At 31.8% G+C, this 16,736-nt stretch overlaps 3 protein-coding genes across 3 annotated transcripts; all 3 read left to right on the top strand.

Annotated features, from left to right (window-relative positions):
* Positions 1–6,929: 6,929 nt before the first annotated feature.
* On the top strand, positions 6,930–7,540 carry LOC105632954 (protein expression protein). The gene has a single exon (XM_012215429.4). It carries the CDS (start codon positions 6,991–6,993, stop codon positions 7,333–7,335), a length of 345 nt encoding a protein of 114 aa, XP_012070819.1. The 5' UTR covers positions 6,930–6,990; the 3' UTR covers positions 7,336–7,540.
* A 2,190-nt stretch (positions 7,541–9,730) lies between these two features.
* Positions 9,731–10,556, top strand: LOC105632953 (uncharacterized). The gene has a single exon (XM_012215428.3). The coding sequence runs from the start codon at positions 9,942–9,944 to the stop codon at positions 10,287–10,289; it is 348 nt and encodes a 115-aa protein (XP_012070818.1). The 5' UTR covers positions 9,731–9,941; the 3' UTR covers positions 10,290–10,556.
* Positions 10,557–12,904: 2,348 nt separating this feature from the next.
* LOC105632952 (Rho GTPase-activating protein) lies at positions 12,905–16,458 on the top strand. The gene is made up of 5 exons (XM_012215427.4): positions 12,905–13,441; positions 14,402–15,113; positions 15,204–15,444; positions 15,981–16,043; positions 16,161–16,458. The coding sequence occupies exons 1-5, from the start codon at positions 13,117–13,119 to the stop codon at positions 16,218–16,220; spliced, it is 1,401 nt and encodes a 466-aa protein (XP_012070817.1). The 5' UTR covers positions 12,905–13,116; the 3' UTR covers positions 16,221–16,458.
* Positions 16,459–16,736: the final 278 nt, after the last annotated feature.

Below are 16,736 nucleotides of genomic sequence, written 5' to 3'. Positions count from 1 at the left end.
CTCGATATCACTCGAATGTATCTCCAAATGTCGTTCTTCCTAAATATTAATGGCGCGTTCTATTTTATTCAATTCAATTTAGTCAAATTTGTATGATAAAATGATATTTATCTATTTGATTGGATATTAAGGGTTATTAATTTTATATATAGCAACAATTTTTAAATTTTTTTTCGTTTTTTAAATAAAATATGTAACAATATATAATTACGGCTTTTTGTTGACTGAAACTCTCAATTTTTAATTTATTTAAGTTGCATATATATATGTTAAATTAAAATAAAAAAATAACAACAACAACATTAACAATAATACTAATAATAATAATAACAAGTACATTCACAATAATAATAATAATAACAACAACAACAGTAACAATAATACCAATAATAATAATAACAACAACAATAACAATAACAATAATACTAATAATAATAATAATAATAACAATCACAATAATAATAATAATAACATTAAGAATAATAATATTAATAACAACAACAATAATACTAATAATAATAATACTAATCATAATAATAACAACAACAATAACAATAACAATAATACTAATAATAATAATAATAATAATAACATTAATAATAATATTAATAACAACAACAACAATAATAATAATAATAATAATACTAATAATAATAATAAGAACAGTAGTAATAATAATAATAATAACAATAATAATAATAATAATAACAATCACAATAATAATAATAATAATAATATTAATAATATTAGTAATAATAACAACAACAACAACAATAATAATAATAATAATAATAATAATAATAATAATAATAATAATAATAATAATAATAATAATAATAATAATACCATAAAAAAATTCTAATCGCAACTCTATATACAAAATCAACCATAAATAAATACAATAAAAACAAATAAAATCGAAAAAAAAAAATGGAAAAATTAATCGCAAAATAAAACTAACCTCAGATTTTCGCAACAGGCTGACCGGAGTGCAAAGCGAGCGGGGCTGCCGGCGTCAGGCGGGCTGGAACGGTGTCAGGAGGGGCCGGAGTGGCGCTGCGGACGGAGGAGAGGAGAGGAGAAAGGAGAAGAGAGAAAGAAGAAGAAAGAAAAAAGAGAGGGCCCGACGCTTAAAGCCCTAAATTTTGCGACCGACATATCGGTCGCAAATGTTATAACTATCGGTCGCAATTTTTAATGAGCCGACGTCGTTTGACTAGGCTCAAAATTTGCGACCGATTTGCGACTAACTATATCGGTTGCAAAAAATCGGTCGCAATGTTGTCTCCAATCGGTCTCAGAACTTTGGCCCATTTTTTACGCGCGAAGTTTTGCGACAGAAGAACATTTAGTCGCAAATTGGTCGCAAAATCGGTCGCAAATCCGTAGTACAGAGGTCGCAAATCATTAACCATTCTCGCGGGAACTTTCAGCGCCAAATTTTGCGACCGGTGGCTTATAAGTCGCAAATCGGTCTCAAAATTGCGACCGAATTAAGTCGGTCGCAAAAATCGGTCGCAATTTTGCGTTTTTTTTGTAGTGTTGGGAGGGATTGAGTACTTATCTCACTTATAAAATTTCGTGTCCCTTAAAAAAAATATTAAATTTATCTAAGTTATAATAAATTATTGAATAAATTGACTATATTACTCTAAATTTAATATATTCAAATACCAAATTTAAGGAATTGGAGCAATAATTGTTGGTCATATAGTACAAAAGGTAAACGTGAAAAAAAAATATTAATCGTTAAAACCATAAATGTGATAAGTATTTTGAAACAAAATATTTTCTCAAATGTGACAAAGTATTTTGACAGGGAGATAGTATGTGTTCCTACTTGACGCGAATTAGGATGAGACCTAGATTATAAACTTAATCTATAATTATAAAAATATGGATTCAACCATTTTGATGGCACTAACCAATTTGAAAAGGCTTACTTATTCTTATTGTATACATCAAACAAATCTGATAATGGCAATTAGGGTAAATAAGGTATTAATGTCTCTCCACTTGGAAAAAATATCCAAAATAATAATGAAACTATATAGTTTTTTTAAATAATCCCAGTACATCAGAAATGGATATACACCTAGAATGTGTAACTACTTTCCCCAACAAATCAAATCAACCAACTATTATTGATAGTTATAAAACATAATTGAAGATAAGGAATACCAGAAAGTTTCCAAAGCTCCCATGATACATACCTCTCTTGGTAGCACTTTACATGGAGATAATAAATGAGAGGATCTGAAAAGAACAATCTAGAAAGTGCAAAAAACATTTGATTCAGAAGATAAATGAGAAAAATATTAAAGGAGATGATGATTTCTTTTAATACTCTCATTTGCTATTATTGACTTCATGGGTACATGGTGGTTACTAGTTAGGTTCTGTAATTAATGAAGTTCAATTCTCATAAACTGGAATTATTTTGGATATTTCCATCATCATATGTCTAAGCTCGAGTCTGCTTTTACAAGCCACGGTAAAAACTAATTAATACTCGCTCGTCCTTGTATGTAACACCCTCCGCCCAGTCCCGTGGGACTCGACAACGGATGCCACATTTGGTGCCGCAGACACCGTCTTAACTTAACATACAAATCATTAAATAAGATTATGAATTAGAAGTAATTAAGTATTCACAAGTGTACCGAGCAATTTTTTTTTTTTTTTTGTTTTATAGATAATCATTACTTAATATAACACCATAAAAATAATTGAGTTGAAGTTGACCTTATAAAGTGATCAAAGGGTATTTTGATCTTTTGCTTTCCCAAATTAGATGGCTAAAATTAAGTCACTAGTAATCTAATCTAATGGCTCCATATATTCTCCAATGAAATTCATTCAAAATATTATTTATCTCCACAAAACTCTCTAATTTATTCCATAAAAATAATTCCTCAAATTTCCTCCATAAAAATAATTCCTCAAATTTCCTTACTTAATATAACACCATAATTCGCTATTCACTAATTATCTAAATTCTCCAAAAATATTCATTACTTACTTTTTACCCATAAAAAGCATGCATACATACTCCAGAAATATTAAAGAAAATATAAAACATATATAGTAATTTTTCCAAACCAAAATAATACCGACTCCGGACCGGTAATACTATTCACAAACCGGTTGTACTATTTACAGACCGGTAAATCACTATCCATTCATAGTTAATTATACTCAATATCTTCCTCGGGTCTAAATAAAATATTATCCTCCTCTCTGTAGCACCATTCATGATCCGATAAAATAATATCATTTTAAAATTTGAAAATTTTGAGGCGTTACATCGGAGGTAATGGAACTAACCCGAGGAAGTTTGCATTGCTTTTACAATCCATGGTAAAAACTATTTTCTCATTATTGGTGGCAAAACAAATAATTAAAATATGCAATTGAGAGTTTGACCAAAGGAAAAAGAAGATAACATATATATATAGATGAGGAAGTAGATGAAATGAAAATAGGTAAGGGTAGTCATTAACCCATTCCATTTTGACATTGTCAAACTAATGAGATAAGCTTTTTCATGTAGTCACAACATTTGCATAATATTCTATGGTGGTGGACTAAGTACATAAAAAATTATTTGTTTAAATAATTATGACAAATTCTCATTTATTTAAAATAATCATCTATTTAAATAAATTATAATGAGTTTGATGTGATCAAAAGGAGAAATAATTCCCTATTTAAATAATTATAATAACGTTTCTAAATCTAAATATATATAATATTTAAAACTATAGTTGAAGTCAAAATTAATCCAAAATGGAAGAAAAAAACATTCTATATTGTTTGACTCATTAATTATTAGGGTTAGACATTTCATGCCACATCTTCATATCTCTTAAATTGAAAAAGAAATAATAAAAAAAAAAAGACATTTATTCATGAATACACAAACAAACACAATGGGGAAAATAATACAAAAATAAAATAAAATGTGGTAGTGGTATGAAGTTTAAGAACACCAAATGAAGCCCAACTCCCAAGCCCATTGCATGAACAAAGGAAGTCTAGCTTTTTCAATATACCATTTCCCAATAATACTTCTTCTCTTTGAGATAGAATATGGTTTTTGGGGATTGTTTATGTATGCATTAAACTTTGTAGTTTCGTGTAATAATTAACATAAATATATAGTAAATTGCATTAAATAGTAAATAATTAATAAATAACACCGTTGTTAAAATAATTATTAAATAGTAAATTGCATTAAAAAGGAAGAATTGCGTCCATTTGGTTTTTAGCATTCAAAAACATGGAGTGATAAAAAAAAAAAAAACAAAGTTAAATATATATATATATATATATATATATATATATATTGATCTTTAATGTTGTACTTTGGTACGTTGGTATAAAAAATTCTGTCGCTATATCTTATTTTATCGGTATATATATTATTTTACATTTATTCAATAATGTAAATTAATGGTATTCTGTCGGTATTTCACATTTTTTTTAATGTAGGCCCTTAAAGTTCCTTTCATTTATAGTACGATTGGGTAAGAATAAAGACCATTAACAAGTTGGTGAAAGGGAGTGACTCTTTGAAACAACCTAATAATGAAACAAAACACTATGAAGACTTGATCAACTACTACTTAAATTTCAACAATATACACATTTTCTAATGATGTGCTCGACATGAAACCAATCACTAATTAATTGTTTATAATATAGAAATTAAAGGTTATGGAAGAAATAAATTAAGATTTGGTCAAACCAAGAAAATCCATTAAAGGAGGAGGAGGATGAGGTTCAGTTGGTTAACCTTTAGTTACTTGACTCAGCCCACCTAATCATGTCAAAGGAGGAGGAAAATAAAGCTTAGCCACAAATGTTTAATCCTATATGTATAGTACATCGAAATTTTTTAAAGGTGACTATGATTTCTGGTGGAGTATGTGGGTAATTCCACGTCGGATAAATACAACTAATTAAAAAGGCATATAATATGAGGGGTGAACCAACCAAAATGGCTTAGGCTATTTTGTGTTAAAGGTAAGCCCAACTCATTATAAGTCCAATATTAAACATATAATTGAATTTGATTAATTGCTCCTAGGGCCCATATTCTCAACATGGTATCAGAGCCTGGAACCCGAATCTGCATGGTGAAAGTTTCCGTATTGGGTTATACACTAATGGACCCATGTGTTGGGCTATCGTATGCTTGTCAAGTGGGTAGTCCTTCATTATCTATAAGACATTTAATTAGTTTGGTGTTTCATATTCAATTTATATGAATTTGATTCAATTTGAACAGAATCAATTGAATGCCCATCTTAGCTATGAGTGGATATAAGAAAGTGATTGAAGTTCAATCAGCAACACCAACATTTTTAGGCAAGTAATGTTTGTGGGAGGCATACAATATGGCATGCCATGTAGAAGGAGGCCACGAAGTAGTAGGTGGAAGAAGAGGGCATCAAAAATATTTTGGTGGGTTTAGATTTTTGAATCGTAGAATGGGGGATTTGTGGGTTTGTGGATGAGCAGTTGTTGGTTTGGACCCACCAAACCATCCATTATAAAGAGAGGTGCCTAAATTCAATAATATAACTTAATAGAGAATTGTTTGTCCTTAATGTTTAGTGAGATCATAAGACTTAGCCTCGTGATTTCTTCCTAACCTTTTGTATAAATGTCATTAGATTTCAAACCCATGTCTCCATTAATTTTTTTATTATTTTAAGTAATATAAATAGTTAATTATTTTCGCAGAGTATTTCTGCATCCTTAAATATGAGATTAATGTCAGGATGTATGATTATTTCTCATTACAAGTGTTTTTCCCATGCACCAAATCCATAAATATTTGGATTAATTTTAATTATTAATCATGAAAATATAATCTCATCACCTACTCGATAATTACTTGTGTATAATAAATTATGAAGTCGAGTAATAGCCATGAATACTATCAAGTAGAACGAGCAATCGCTGGTGGCACATGTATTATACTCTGTCAATTTAATTAGATACTGTAAATTAAATTTATAGCTTTTTTTTATTAGATTTTTTTATATAGAAATATAGAAATTTATTAATGTATATTCCATATATTTATATATAATTTCCTCATAATTAAATTTCTAATTTTGATTTCTTCTTAAAAAATATATAAAAAAATTACTTGAGCTTTATAGATTTGCGACTCTCATCTTCTTTTGAAAGCAAGAAAAGGAGGCTATGTCTCAATCTTGGTGTGGAGAGAATCAAAACAAAGTGGATATGAATGAGATTATGGCAATTCATAGTTATAATAATGATGATTATAAATTAATTAATTTAATTATAAAGTGCTTAGCTAATGATAATTATCGTTTATCGACAATCATGTGAAGTGGCAGCACACGTGAAAGTAATAATAAAATACTAATATATAATGCAATTGCCTAATTTATAGTATTGGGCATCTAAGAGGTAAGGATTTGATAGATTCCTTTCGCTAATTTGCGTTCACACTAGAAAGATTCCGTTGCCAACTGCGTTCACACTTGAGGCGCCATCTCATCAGTTTCAAGCTTTGAGCCTGGCAGCTGGCTGGCTAACTAGTTAGCCGGCTTTGGCTTATTAAATGTAAATGTGCTGGTTTTGGTCGTAGCTGAGCTGAGCCTAGCCATTTATGCATGGCAGGCGCAGCTGAGCCGTTAGTAGATCACTATTGCTGATAGGAAATTATGCGAACATGTCATCACATGCAATTCCAATTGAAAACCCAAAATCAAATCCAAAATTGATTATCATCACACAGAGGTCAACACCAATTACTGCCAGGTCAGCCAGCAATTCCATCCTACGTGGCAAAAGATTAGGTTTGACCCTCTCTCTCTTTCCTTACCCTCTTCCCTATATAAAAACCCACTACCTCTCCAAATCCAATTCCTCTTTGCTTTCTACCTATACATACACCTACGCCAACAAACACCAACAGCAGGAAAAAGAGAAGAAACTAAAATAATGGGAAATTGTCTACGACATGAATCCTCCATGCAATGGGGCGGCGACGACTGGGGGTCGCCGGTGCCGGAGAAGTTCTTAAAAAGCAATAAAAGGCAGGAGAAGGGATTGAATATAGAAGAAGAAGAGCTTCTTGAAAATCATAACAAAGATTTAAAATCTTCAAGTAAAGAAGTAAAGATCAAGATTTCAAAGAAACAGCTTCAAGAATTGCTTGGCAGGGTTGATATGAAAGAATTATCATTAGAAGAAGTTCTGGCCCAGTTGATGAAGAACGTTAGTAGTGATCGTTATGAAACGAATCAACAGTCGTGGAGGCCTAATCTACAGAGCATTCCTGAGTAGGGATCTAGAGCTTGTTCATGTATATGGTTTTCTTTTGCATACCGAGAGATCTCAGGAATGGAGCTATGGAGGCTCTATTGGTTTTGTTCATTCTGTATAGTTATCTGCAAAGAAAACCAATGTTTTTGGTTTTAGAGTTAAAGATTGAAAATTCTTTTTTTTTTTTTTTCTTTTTTAAGATTAAATTAAATATCCCTCTAGCTAACTTGGTATTTAATTTGGATTATAATTTTAGCCAACAACTCTTTTTTAACTCACTAGAGAAATTGTTAATAGTTATATTCAAATTCTAATATTTTCTTAATCCTAATTAGTGGCACTAAATCATCTTCAATTCATTTGCTAATTGCCTAATTATATTCATATAGGTAGAATTGAAAGGTGTTATAAATTCGACTAATGAGTTAATCAGCCGTTAAATTTTAAATAATCAAACTTTTATATCATGAGAGGCTAATACCGCATCCACCATACCTATTTTTAAATTATGAAGTTGATAACTCAAAAAAAAAAAAAAAAAAAGAAAAAGAAAATGATGACACCATTAATTATATTATAAGGCACCTACTTACAACAGTGATGTTTCAATAATAATTATAGTGGTTAGGGCAGATATTGTGGTGTTTGATTGTTTTTAAAGCCATAACTAGTTAATTACTTATTAATGTGGATTAATTAAAAAAAATTAGGAGGCTGATTAACTCAGGATTAATGTGAGGCACTGAGTGGCTTTTGCAATGAGTGGAATAGCCAACGTTAGAACATGTCATGTGCAAATGTCATTTTCATTCAACCACTAAAGAAAGTAAGTGTGTAAAAACAATATGTAATATCTAATATATCAAACCTTGATCTAATTTCTTTTATTTTTAAATCAAATTTGGAAAAATTACTGTCTATAAATATACTGGTTCAACCAAAAATTAATTAAACCAAAAATAATTCCTATTAATTAAGGTTGCATTTGTTGTTTCCAAAATGGTAGGCTCAAAGGGCCAGGTCAGCACTTCTGCTACAAGACTGCATGTAGTAGATAGATAGAGATTGATATAGTATATGAGAAGAGAAAGGGCTGGGAAAGTTACTGAAGTTGAAGAAGTACAGTGGTTAATTAGTAATTAGACTTGTTCAAAGAAATTGCAACTGTGTAGATTTATTTATTTTTAATTAAATCTGTTGTTGATCTTAGAGAAAGTTACACATGCATATGTTGTTAATATAGTTATTCATAGGCCTGACCAATCCTTCGGGTTTAGGCCGATTGGAAACCAAATTGATTTAATTGAATCGAATACTAAAATTTAGGATGAACCAGTTAAACCAAACCAAATTAGCTGAAGTTGGATGGTAAATGGATCCAACAGACTGAAATTGAACCATGATTCATGAAAAATATAAAAAATTATGTTAAAGGAGTTTTGTCGGTTTTTTCAGCTCCATTTGTTAATATCGGATAACACAGAATCTAGCACTAAAAACCAAACTTTTGAATGCAGAACCGACACTGAACCAAACCGCTCGTTGAACCGCCAGCTTGATTTTTGGTTTGAACAGTTTTTCGTTTACCTGTAGTTATTCATGGTAAAATAATTTGAGTCGGTATTTCTTTTTAAGTACTTGGTCTTTGGTAGAGAGGGTAAATTTTCGAATGAATCCTTTTTTTTTTTTTTTTTTTTTTTAGAATTTGAATCTTAATTAGTTTTTTATTTAAATAATTTGCATTAATCCCAATAATTCCAGAATCGGAAAATGAAGAAAAAAGGTGAGACAAACCCTTAAATTTAAATTGCATGTGTTTTGATAAACCTTCATTTTTGTCAATTTAAAAGTATGAAGCAGCCAAAAAAATATTATTATTATATAATTTATCCAAAAAGCAGTCTCAAACATTAAAAAACATGTGCATATATTATTATTTTTTTTGGTTTTGATCTTTCATATGGATCTGTTGTTATGTTTGAAATGGCTCTTCCGACATTCTTTCTAGGTAATTTTAAAAACAGGCCACCATTTCCATGCAGGCTTAGTTTATCTTTCATGTCAAATTATGGGTACTCATGTCTGATGCTGCTTTCTCTGTACTTGCAAATTTTTTTTATTCATACATATGTAATTTAATTATCAAAAGCAAAAGTTTGGAAAATAGAGAAATACCTAGAAATATTTAAATGTTTTGTGAAAGAAACTGGAAGAAATATACACCAATAGATCAAAAAGTACAATGACCAGCAGAAAATTGATGAGAGGAAACAATTTATATAAAAAAAATTTAAATAATATTGCTAGCAGAAGTTTAATTTTCTTAAAAAATTTGAAAAAAAAAGAATAATTAAATTATCAAATGTGGATTAATTATCAAGTCATCATTATGAGGTCAACACCAATTATCTGCGACGTCAGCCAGCAATTCCATCTTGGCAAAATGTTAGGTTTGACTCTGTCTCTCTATCTCTCTCTCTCTCTCTCTCCTTCCCTCTTCCCTATATAAAAACGCATCACCTCTCTCTTCATAGCCAAAACCTCTTTGCTCTGTATCTATATACCCACATCAACAAACAACAACACCACCACCACCACCAGAAAATAAACAAAGGAAAAGAAAATTAATGGGAAATTGTTTACGACGTGAATCCTCCATGCAATGGGGCGGGGAAGACTGGGGGTCTCCCGTGCCGGAAAAGTTATTGAAAAGCAATAAAAGGCAAGAGAAGGGATTGAATGTAGAAGAAGCAGAAGAGCTTCTTGAAAATCAAAATAAAGGTTTGAAATCTTCAAGTACAGAAGTAAAGATCAAGATTTCAAAGAAACAGCTTCAAGAATTGCTTGGTAGGATTGATACGAAAGAATTATCATTAGAACAAGTACTTGGCCAGTTGATGAAGGACGTTAGTAGTGATCCGTATGATACACATCAACGGTCGTGGAGGCCTAATCTACAGAGTATTCCTGAGTAATGGACGGTGATGATTGAATCTGCCTTCTGCTTTATTGAGGATCAATAGCTTGTTTTTGTATATGGTGCTCTTTTGTATAAAGATAGATCAGAGGAATGAAGCTAGAAAGTCTATACTGGTTTTGCTCATTGCGTATTCTTATATGCAACAGAAACCAATCTGCTTTCTGCTCATTTCTTCTTTTTTCTTGTTAAAATTACATCTCTGTCTAGATAAGTTTGTATGTGGATAAAGATTTTAGCCAACAAATCTTTTTTTTTTTTTTTTTCTTTTATAGTTTCAGTAAACCATTTGTTGATGGTTAGATTTAAATTCTAATATTCTCTTAATCCTAATTAATTAGTGCCGCTAAATCTTCTTTTATTACTATATTTTAGCACTAAATAAATACATATAATACCAATTAATGTGTGGATGAATTGCACTAACGTTATCTTTTAAATGAAATCGAGAATTCGATCCTCAAAAATTAATAAGTAAATGCTCATCGAAAATGTTTAAATAGGTCTGAATTAATACGAGACGGTAATTAGTAGCTTTTGTGATGAGTGGGATTACCAATATTTAAACATGCCATGTGCAAATTTTCTTTTCATTCAACTACTAAAGAAAATATATGATTGTGGAATAAGTCTCTCCACAGGCATATATCGTAATCAGCCAAAGATTAATTAAGCCCAAAATAAAAATATAGAACATGGGAGAGTTGTGCTAGGTCAAATTCAAGATGACCTGCAGGTACGTTAATCAGTTAAGATTTGCCTTTGCTGTTTCCAAAATGGCAGGCTCAAAGGTCCACCTCATCACTTCTGCTACAAGACTTTATTAGATAGAGATTGATGGTATGAGAAAAGAAAGGATCAGGAAATTCACGCAAGACCCATCTAAAATAAAGTAAATTTCATATTTTCTTTTAGCACAGTAGCTAGTGGAGATGGCCGCCAATCAAGCCTTTGTTATTAGACCAATAATTGGGAAGAGAAAATACAAATCATAAGCATACTAATTATCATAACCGAGCGGATTCGACGGCAAGCTAATACGGCGACTCAAATGAACTATAAGTAAAACTAGTGAATTAAATTGTAACTCAACAACACAGTTGCCGGACCTGCGGCCGGCCACCTTGAAAGATCTGCTGGTGCTCATGGATGCTTAATTAGGAGTTAAGACCAAAACAATTTATCTAGAAAAATAAAATAAAATCTTATCCAATCAAATCCAGATGTGTTTGTCGAATAAAGTATTATTTTAAAAAATTCTTTTTACTATATTTTTCTCCAAAAAGCAGTCTGAAACACATGATATATATAACTTTGGGAAAAAAAAAATACTAGAAATCAAAATAGAATTTCACATAACCGGAAAAAAAATATTGAAATTATTAAAATTATTAAAATAAAACATGTGCATATACTAATATTATTAAAATTATTTATTAATCTTTCACGTTCATGTATATATATTATTAATTATTGAGAGTATGGTCTTCCTCTTCTTTCGTAGGTTTCATTTTTCCATGTCAAATTAAGGGAACTCAACATGTCTTATATGCTACTTTGACTGTATATGTAAATACTGGAGAGTCTTTCTATAAGATGAGAATCTTATATATATATATATATAAACACACACACACACTATATCTGTTCCTTGTCAAACTAAGCTTTTGAATCTCTGACGGCTAACATTCTTTTGAATCTATAAAATAAAATAAAGCTCGTGTTCTATTCTTTTGCTATTGAGAACATCATATATATATATATATATATATATATATATATATATATATATATATATATATATATATATAAAATTATCAAAAGCAAAAGGTTGGTAAAAAAAAAAAAAAGAAATGTTTTATTTTTAGGCGCTAATTTTATTTAAAAAATTGGAAAAAAAGAAGGAAATATTCAATGTGAATTAATTAATTTCCACCTTCAAGGAGGGAAAGAGGAGAAATAAGTTGGAATGGATTTATCATTTAGGACAATGGATGAGAGTATGAGATCACTTAATTTGAGAATATGTAGTTGCCAAAGTAGAGGTGGACATGGCGGCTAGCGGTTAGTCAAGTCTGTCACGGTGGTCAACGTCAACATTAATGGTGGCTAGGGTTTAGTTTAATTCATGGTTTGTGATGTGGACATGAAGATGAAGGCAGTGACAGCTAGTCTAATATGAGCTCACGCTAAATGATTATCATCATCATCATCATTTAAAATATTTACTACTGTTATTATTTATTCAAGCTATAAAATTTAAAAATTTAAAATAAATTATATAATTTCAGTTCTAAATTAGAAAAACAAGAAAAAATGTCGTCATTGGTGATTTTGAGGTTTTAATTATATTCAGGTGGTAACTTCATGGGCCGGGTTACTTTTCTTTATAGGCTTTTCTTTTTATCTTGGCCCAATGGCCTTTTTCTCAGTTGTTAACTTATCATTGTCCCGCTAACTTTGGATTCCTAAATTTATTTCTTTAATAACTTAAATTAACACGGATTATTAGCTGCTTGCTGCTCTAGAAAAGTAAAAGAAATGACAGGTAATTCCCTCCATGTCGTTTACAAACAGCAAGGAAAACTTTCGTTGTCGTTCGTGAAGTTTTCCCTTATCTTTCAAAACGACACCTTTTTGTTTCTTTTGGAACTTTACTAATCGACCGCTAGCTAGTACCTAGCAAGAGGGAAAAGATCGGTAGATTTTCAAAATGATCAAATGAAATTACCCTCCGAAAATTCTCTGATTAGCGCGCCAAAATTGCAACATCTCATCCTCCGCCATTAAAATTTCTCTATCTCCTCTTTCTCTCTGTGTCCGAAATGGCCGATATCGAACCTCCATCTTTCTCTCTCGGTTTTGACATCGAACCCGAACCCCAAATACCCACTCGACAGCATCAAAACTCCACTTTCAATCCAGCTCCAGATGTTGAGGAAGAAGATGATTTAGGATCTCGAGTTGTGGATGATTCCGGTCTTCAGGTTATCGATTCGGATCCTGAATCTGGGTCCGGTTCGCCCCTTATATTCAAGCGCCTGAGACGAGGACCTGCGAGAGTGAAAAGGAAAGACGAACAAACTGTTTTTGGTGATACTTGTGATGATGACATTGAAGACTTCTCTTCGCAGGAAGATTTTATTAGAGGTGATATTAAATTATTAATCAAACTATATTTTCTTTTATGTTATTTAATGAATATTAACATTAGGTTAATACATAATTTTGTGACATTTAAACACAGGATTAGGTTGGATCTACAATTTCGGTAATTGTTTATACGAAGAGTTAGGAATATGAATAAAGTTTAGTTCTTGGTAATGATGTTGATTGTCACATGTTGCAAAAGTAACCCCTAAATTTTAGGGTTTAAGTATATAATTCAACTAGTATCTGGATTTTTTTGAATCCCCAATGCTTTTCACCAGCTCAGGAAATTGTTTCCAATAATTGTCTATTTGACAATTAATGTAATGACGTATTAAGTTACATGACCTAGCCTTCTTGCCAATGAGAATATATGTGTGCTGAGTTACAGCATCATCCCAGGCAATCCCTGAGTTCAAGCAAAATCTTTGCTTTAGACATGGTCTCAGCTCAAGTCAGCTAACATAGGAATTCACTTTTTTGTCACTAAACACATTGAAATTTTGCTATATGCAATCAGTTTCCATGTCTGATTGTGACTTTTAACAGTAAGAGTCATCAACAACTGCTTATAATCCTTGTTGGCTTTACATTTCTTCTGAGAATTCTTTTCCATTTGTATTACAGATTCTACTGATCTCACTGCTCAATTATAATTCATTGCATATCTGTATTTCTGTTGATAGATTGGTTCATTTCTTGTTTGTAGTATAATTTGGTGAAGAGGACTTGTTATATTTTAAATGTCAACTCAGATGAACTTACCTAAGTCTTGGATGTTCACAAAATCATTTGCACTGTTCCTAATGACTCTATACTAACTAAGTGCCTTCATGCAGTTGAATATATATGCTGTCTTTTACTCAGTTATCCATCAACTTCATCCTGTGTACATATATACAATCAGTTATTTTTCTAGGTTAATGTTTTCAATGATCTAAGCTGTTTTCTCAATAGCAGATGCACGTCCATCAACACAGCACGATTTTGTACATAGTAGCTCAAAGGTTCCACTGCATGGCTGTGGGGTTTTAACTGCTCAATCATCAAACCAGTTAAAGAAAAGGAAAATAGGACAGGCTTCAGATCCTCCATCATCTTCCTGTTTAGGGACAAGCCAGAATGGGTTGATATTTCCAAAGTTAACCGTTAGCCCTCTTCGAAGGTTTCAGTTAATTGATTCTGATTCTGATTCTGAAGACCTTCCTGTGAATAAAGATGTAAGCAGAAAGACTCCAAGAACTGATTCATTCTTGAAGGATCAGCAGCGTCCACCAAGTGAACAAAAGAGAAATCCATCATTAGAGAAGCATCAAAATGATGATCTGTGGAAAGATTTCTGTCCAATAAAGAGTTTTCACATTCCAACTCCTGTTCTGGATGAGGTCTGTGAAGAATATTTCCAGTCCCTTCGAGATAATAATGCAGCTCAGACATTGGGGAGTAGTCTATATAAAGGTGACAGTGTGGGCTGTCATCAGGGCACAAATAGTATCACTGACTTTGAGCAAGACTGCAATGTGGCTGGTTCTCTTCCTCCAGCTCATCATTATTTCTTCCATAACGACCCAAGGATTCAGAGACTAGTTCGCAATCGCTTACCCAACTTTTCTCCCCTGGGCGTTGGTAACAAAGAAAACCAGCAGCCTAGTGAATCAGTTATTAATTACATGTAATTGGCTTTACATTCCTTCTACTAAGGTTGTTGCATCTGTATCCAAAGTGTCAATTGCATTATAATGTGTTCTTACTGTCATTTCAGGAGTCAATTCAATGGAGAAGCTAATAAGCAGGGGCAGCATCGGAGAAACAACAAAGAAAAAGGCTCAACAAGGGGAAGAAATAAATCAAAGAAATCAAATGCCAAAGAAGTCACCCATACTTCTCAAAGCTGGGTAGACCCCAGAAGCAGTGGTACCATTCCCAAGGATGCTGGGAAAAGACGTGTTCATGCAACTGGTCAAGCTGCTGGTCGCTGGTTTACATCTTCTGAGGGGAAAAAGGTATGTTTAATACTGTTTTATGAAATGAAAATTTTAATGGATTAAACTTTTTCAGCTTTCGATATTTCAACCTGTAGTACAGATTCCACAGGCTGGGTTTCCTGTGGATGGTTTTTAATGGATAACATTCAAATCTTTTAACTAACAACAAATTCATAAATCCTTTATTCGGTTAGCAGCAATTGGAATGCAAGAGGGGGAAATTTAGTTTCAAGAAAACCACGAGTAGTTTTAAACTTTTAATTTTCCTGAACTTCACCATCACTGTGCCACTATGAGAAAGTTGCAACAACAGTGAAATTTAGTAGTGGCAAATCATAGTTTATGTGTTAAACTATGTTACTACCCATAGATTTACTAACAACTGCAAATTAGGTTATAATCTTGCTGGAAAAAGTATGGAATTACGTTCTCCATGCTCTTTTCACATCAATATTTTTGCTGTTGTCTTTGGTTTTATTTCAGTTTATCTTGTGTACCATTTTCTTCCCCTTGATGATTTGTAGCTTTCATAATCATCCCTTGATCTTTTGAAGGTTTATGTCTCGAAAAATGGGCAAGAATTGACAGGTCAAATTGCCTACAGAAATTACAGAAAGGTAAAAACATGAAAACTTTCCTCTGTCATTTGTCTCAAAAACGGATACTATGTTGATATTTTATATTTTATACTGGTTGGTACTTTTTTTTTTCATCATATTTTTCCTTGCTGACAGGATAGTGGAGGGTTTAGAAAGTCCAAAAAGAAAACTAATGTCAAGAGGAAGAAAGGCTGAAGAACTGTCCGACATACAAGCCATACAAATTCATCCCTTTTTTTTTTCTTCATGGCGATGTTTGTGCCATTTCTTTTTTGATAAATGTAGATTTCAACTTCAATGTAGTTCATCTTTGGCATAGACTTGTCCAACGAAATATGCATTCACCGTTTAGGAAGAATTTCAAGATACAAGTTCAGCCGTAGTTCGTCTAATTTGTCAGTATAAGTATATGTATGCAAGTTCGAGTTCTCCATCCCTGATACTTGAAAACAACCAAAAAAAAAAAAAAAAAAAAAAAATCCATGCAATTCAATAAATAAATATATGCAACAAGCTACCAGCATGGTGCATCCAGCAAAATGTTGGTGGAGGGGGGGGGGGGTGGTCACTGTTATACTTTAAGAGAGAGAGAAAGAGCGAGAGAGACTAGCCTAATTGGAGAATGGCAGGGGAAATAGAGGAATTTGCTTAACTTATACCAACAGTAATTCACCAATCTATTAAAGCATAAAATATGATTACATTATATAT

The sequence above is a fragment of the Jatropha curcas genome, chromosome 7 (assembly GCF_041381405.1).
Source record: "Jatropha curcas cultivar XTBG-Jc1 chromosome 7, XTBG_Jcur_1.0, whole genome shotgun sequence".
Taxonomy (NCBI): Eukaryota; Viridiplantae; Streptophyta; class Magnoliopsida; order Malpighiales; family Euphorbiaceae; genus Jatropha; species Jatropha curcas.
This window is presented reverse-complemented; position numbering and strand designations above follow the sequence as displayed.

What these genes read in the sequence shown, in the direction of transcription:
- LOC105632953 (XM_012215428.3), top strand. Translation starts at nt 9,942, where the DNA reads ATGGGAAATTGTTTACGACGTGAATCCTCCATGCAATGGGGCGGGGAA.
- LOC105632952 (XM_012215427.4), top strand. Translation starts at nt 13,117, where the DNA reads ATGGCCGATATCGAACCTCCATCTTTCTCTCTCGGTTTTGACATCGAA. An exon ending in GCAGGAAGATTTTATTAGAG is followed by an intron (nt 13,442 to 14,401) that starts GTGATATTAAAT and finishes TCTCAATAGCAG; the next exon opens with ATGCACGTCCATCAACACAG. An exon ending in CCTACAGAAATTACAGAAAG is followed by an intron (nt 16,044 to 16,160) that starts GTAAAAACATGA and finishes CCTTGCTGACAG; the next exon opens with GATAGTGGAGGGTTTAGAAA.
- LOC105632954 (XM_012215429.4), top strand. Translation starts at nt 6,991, where the DNA reads ATGGGAAATTGTCTACGACATGAATCCTCCATGCAATGGGGCGGCGAC.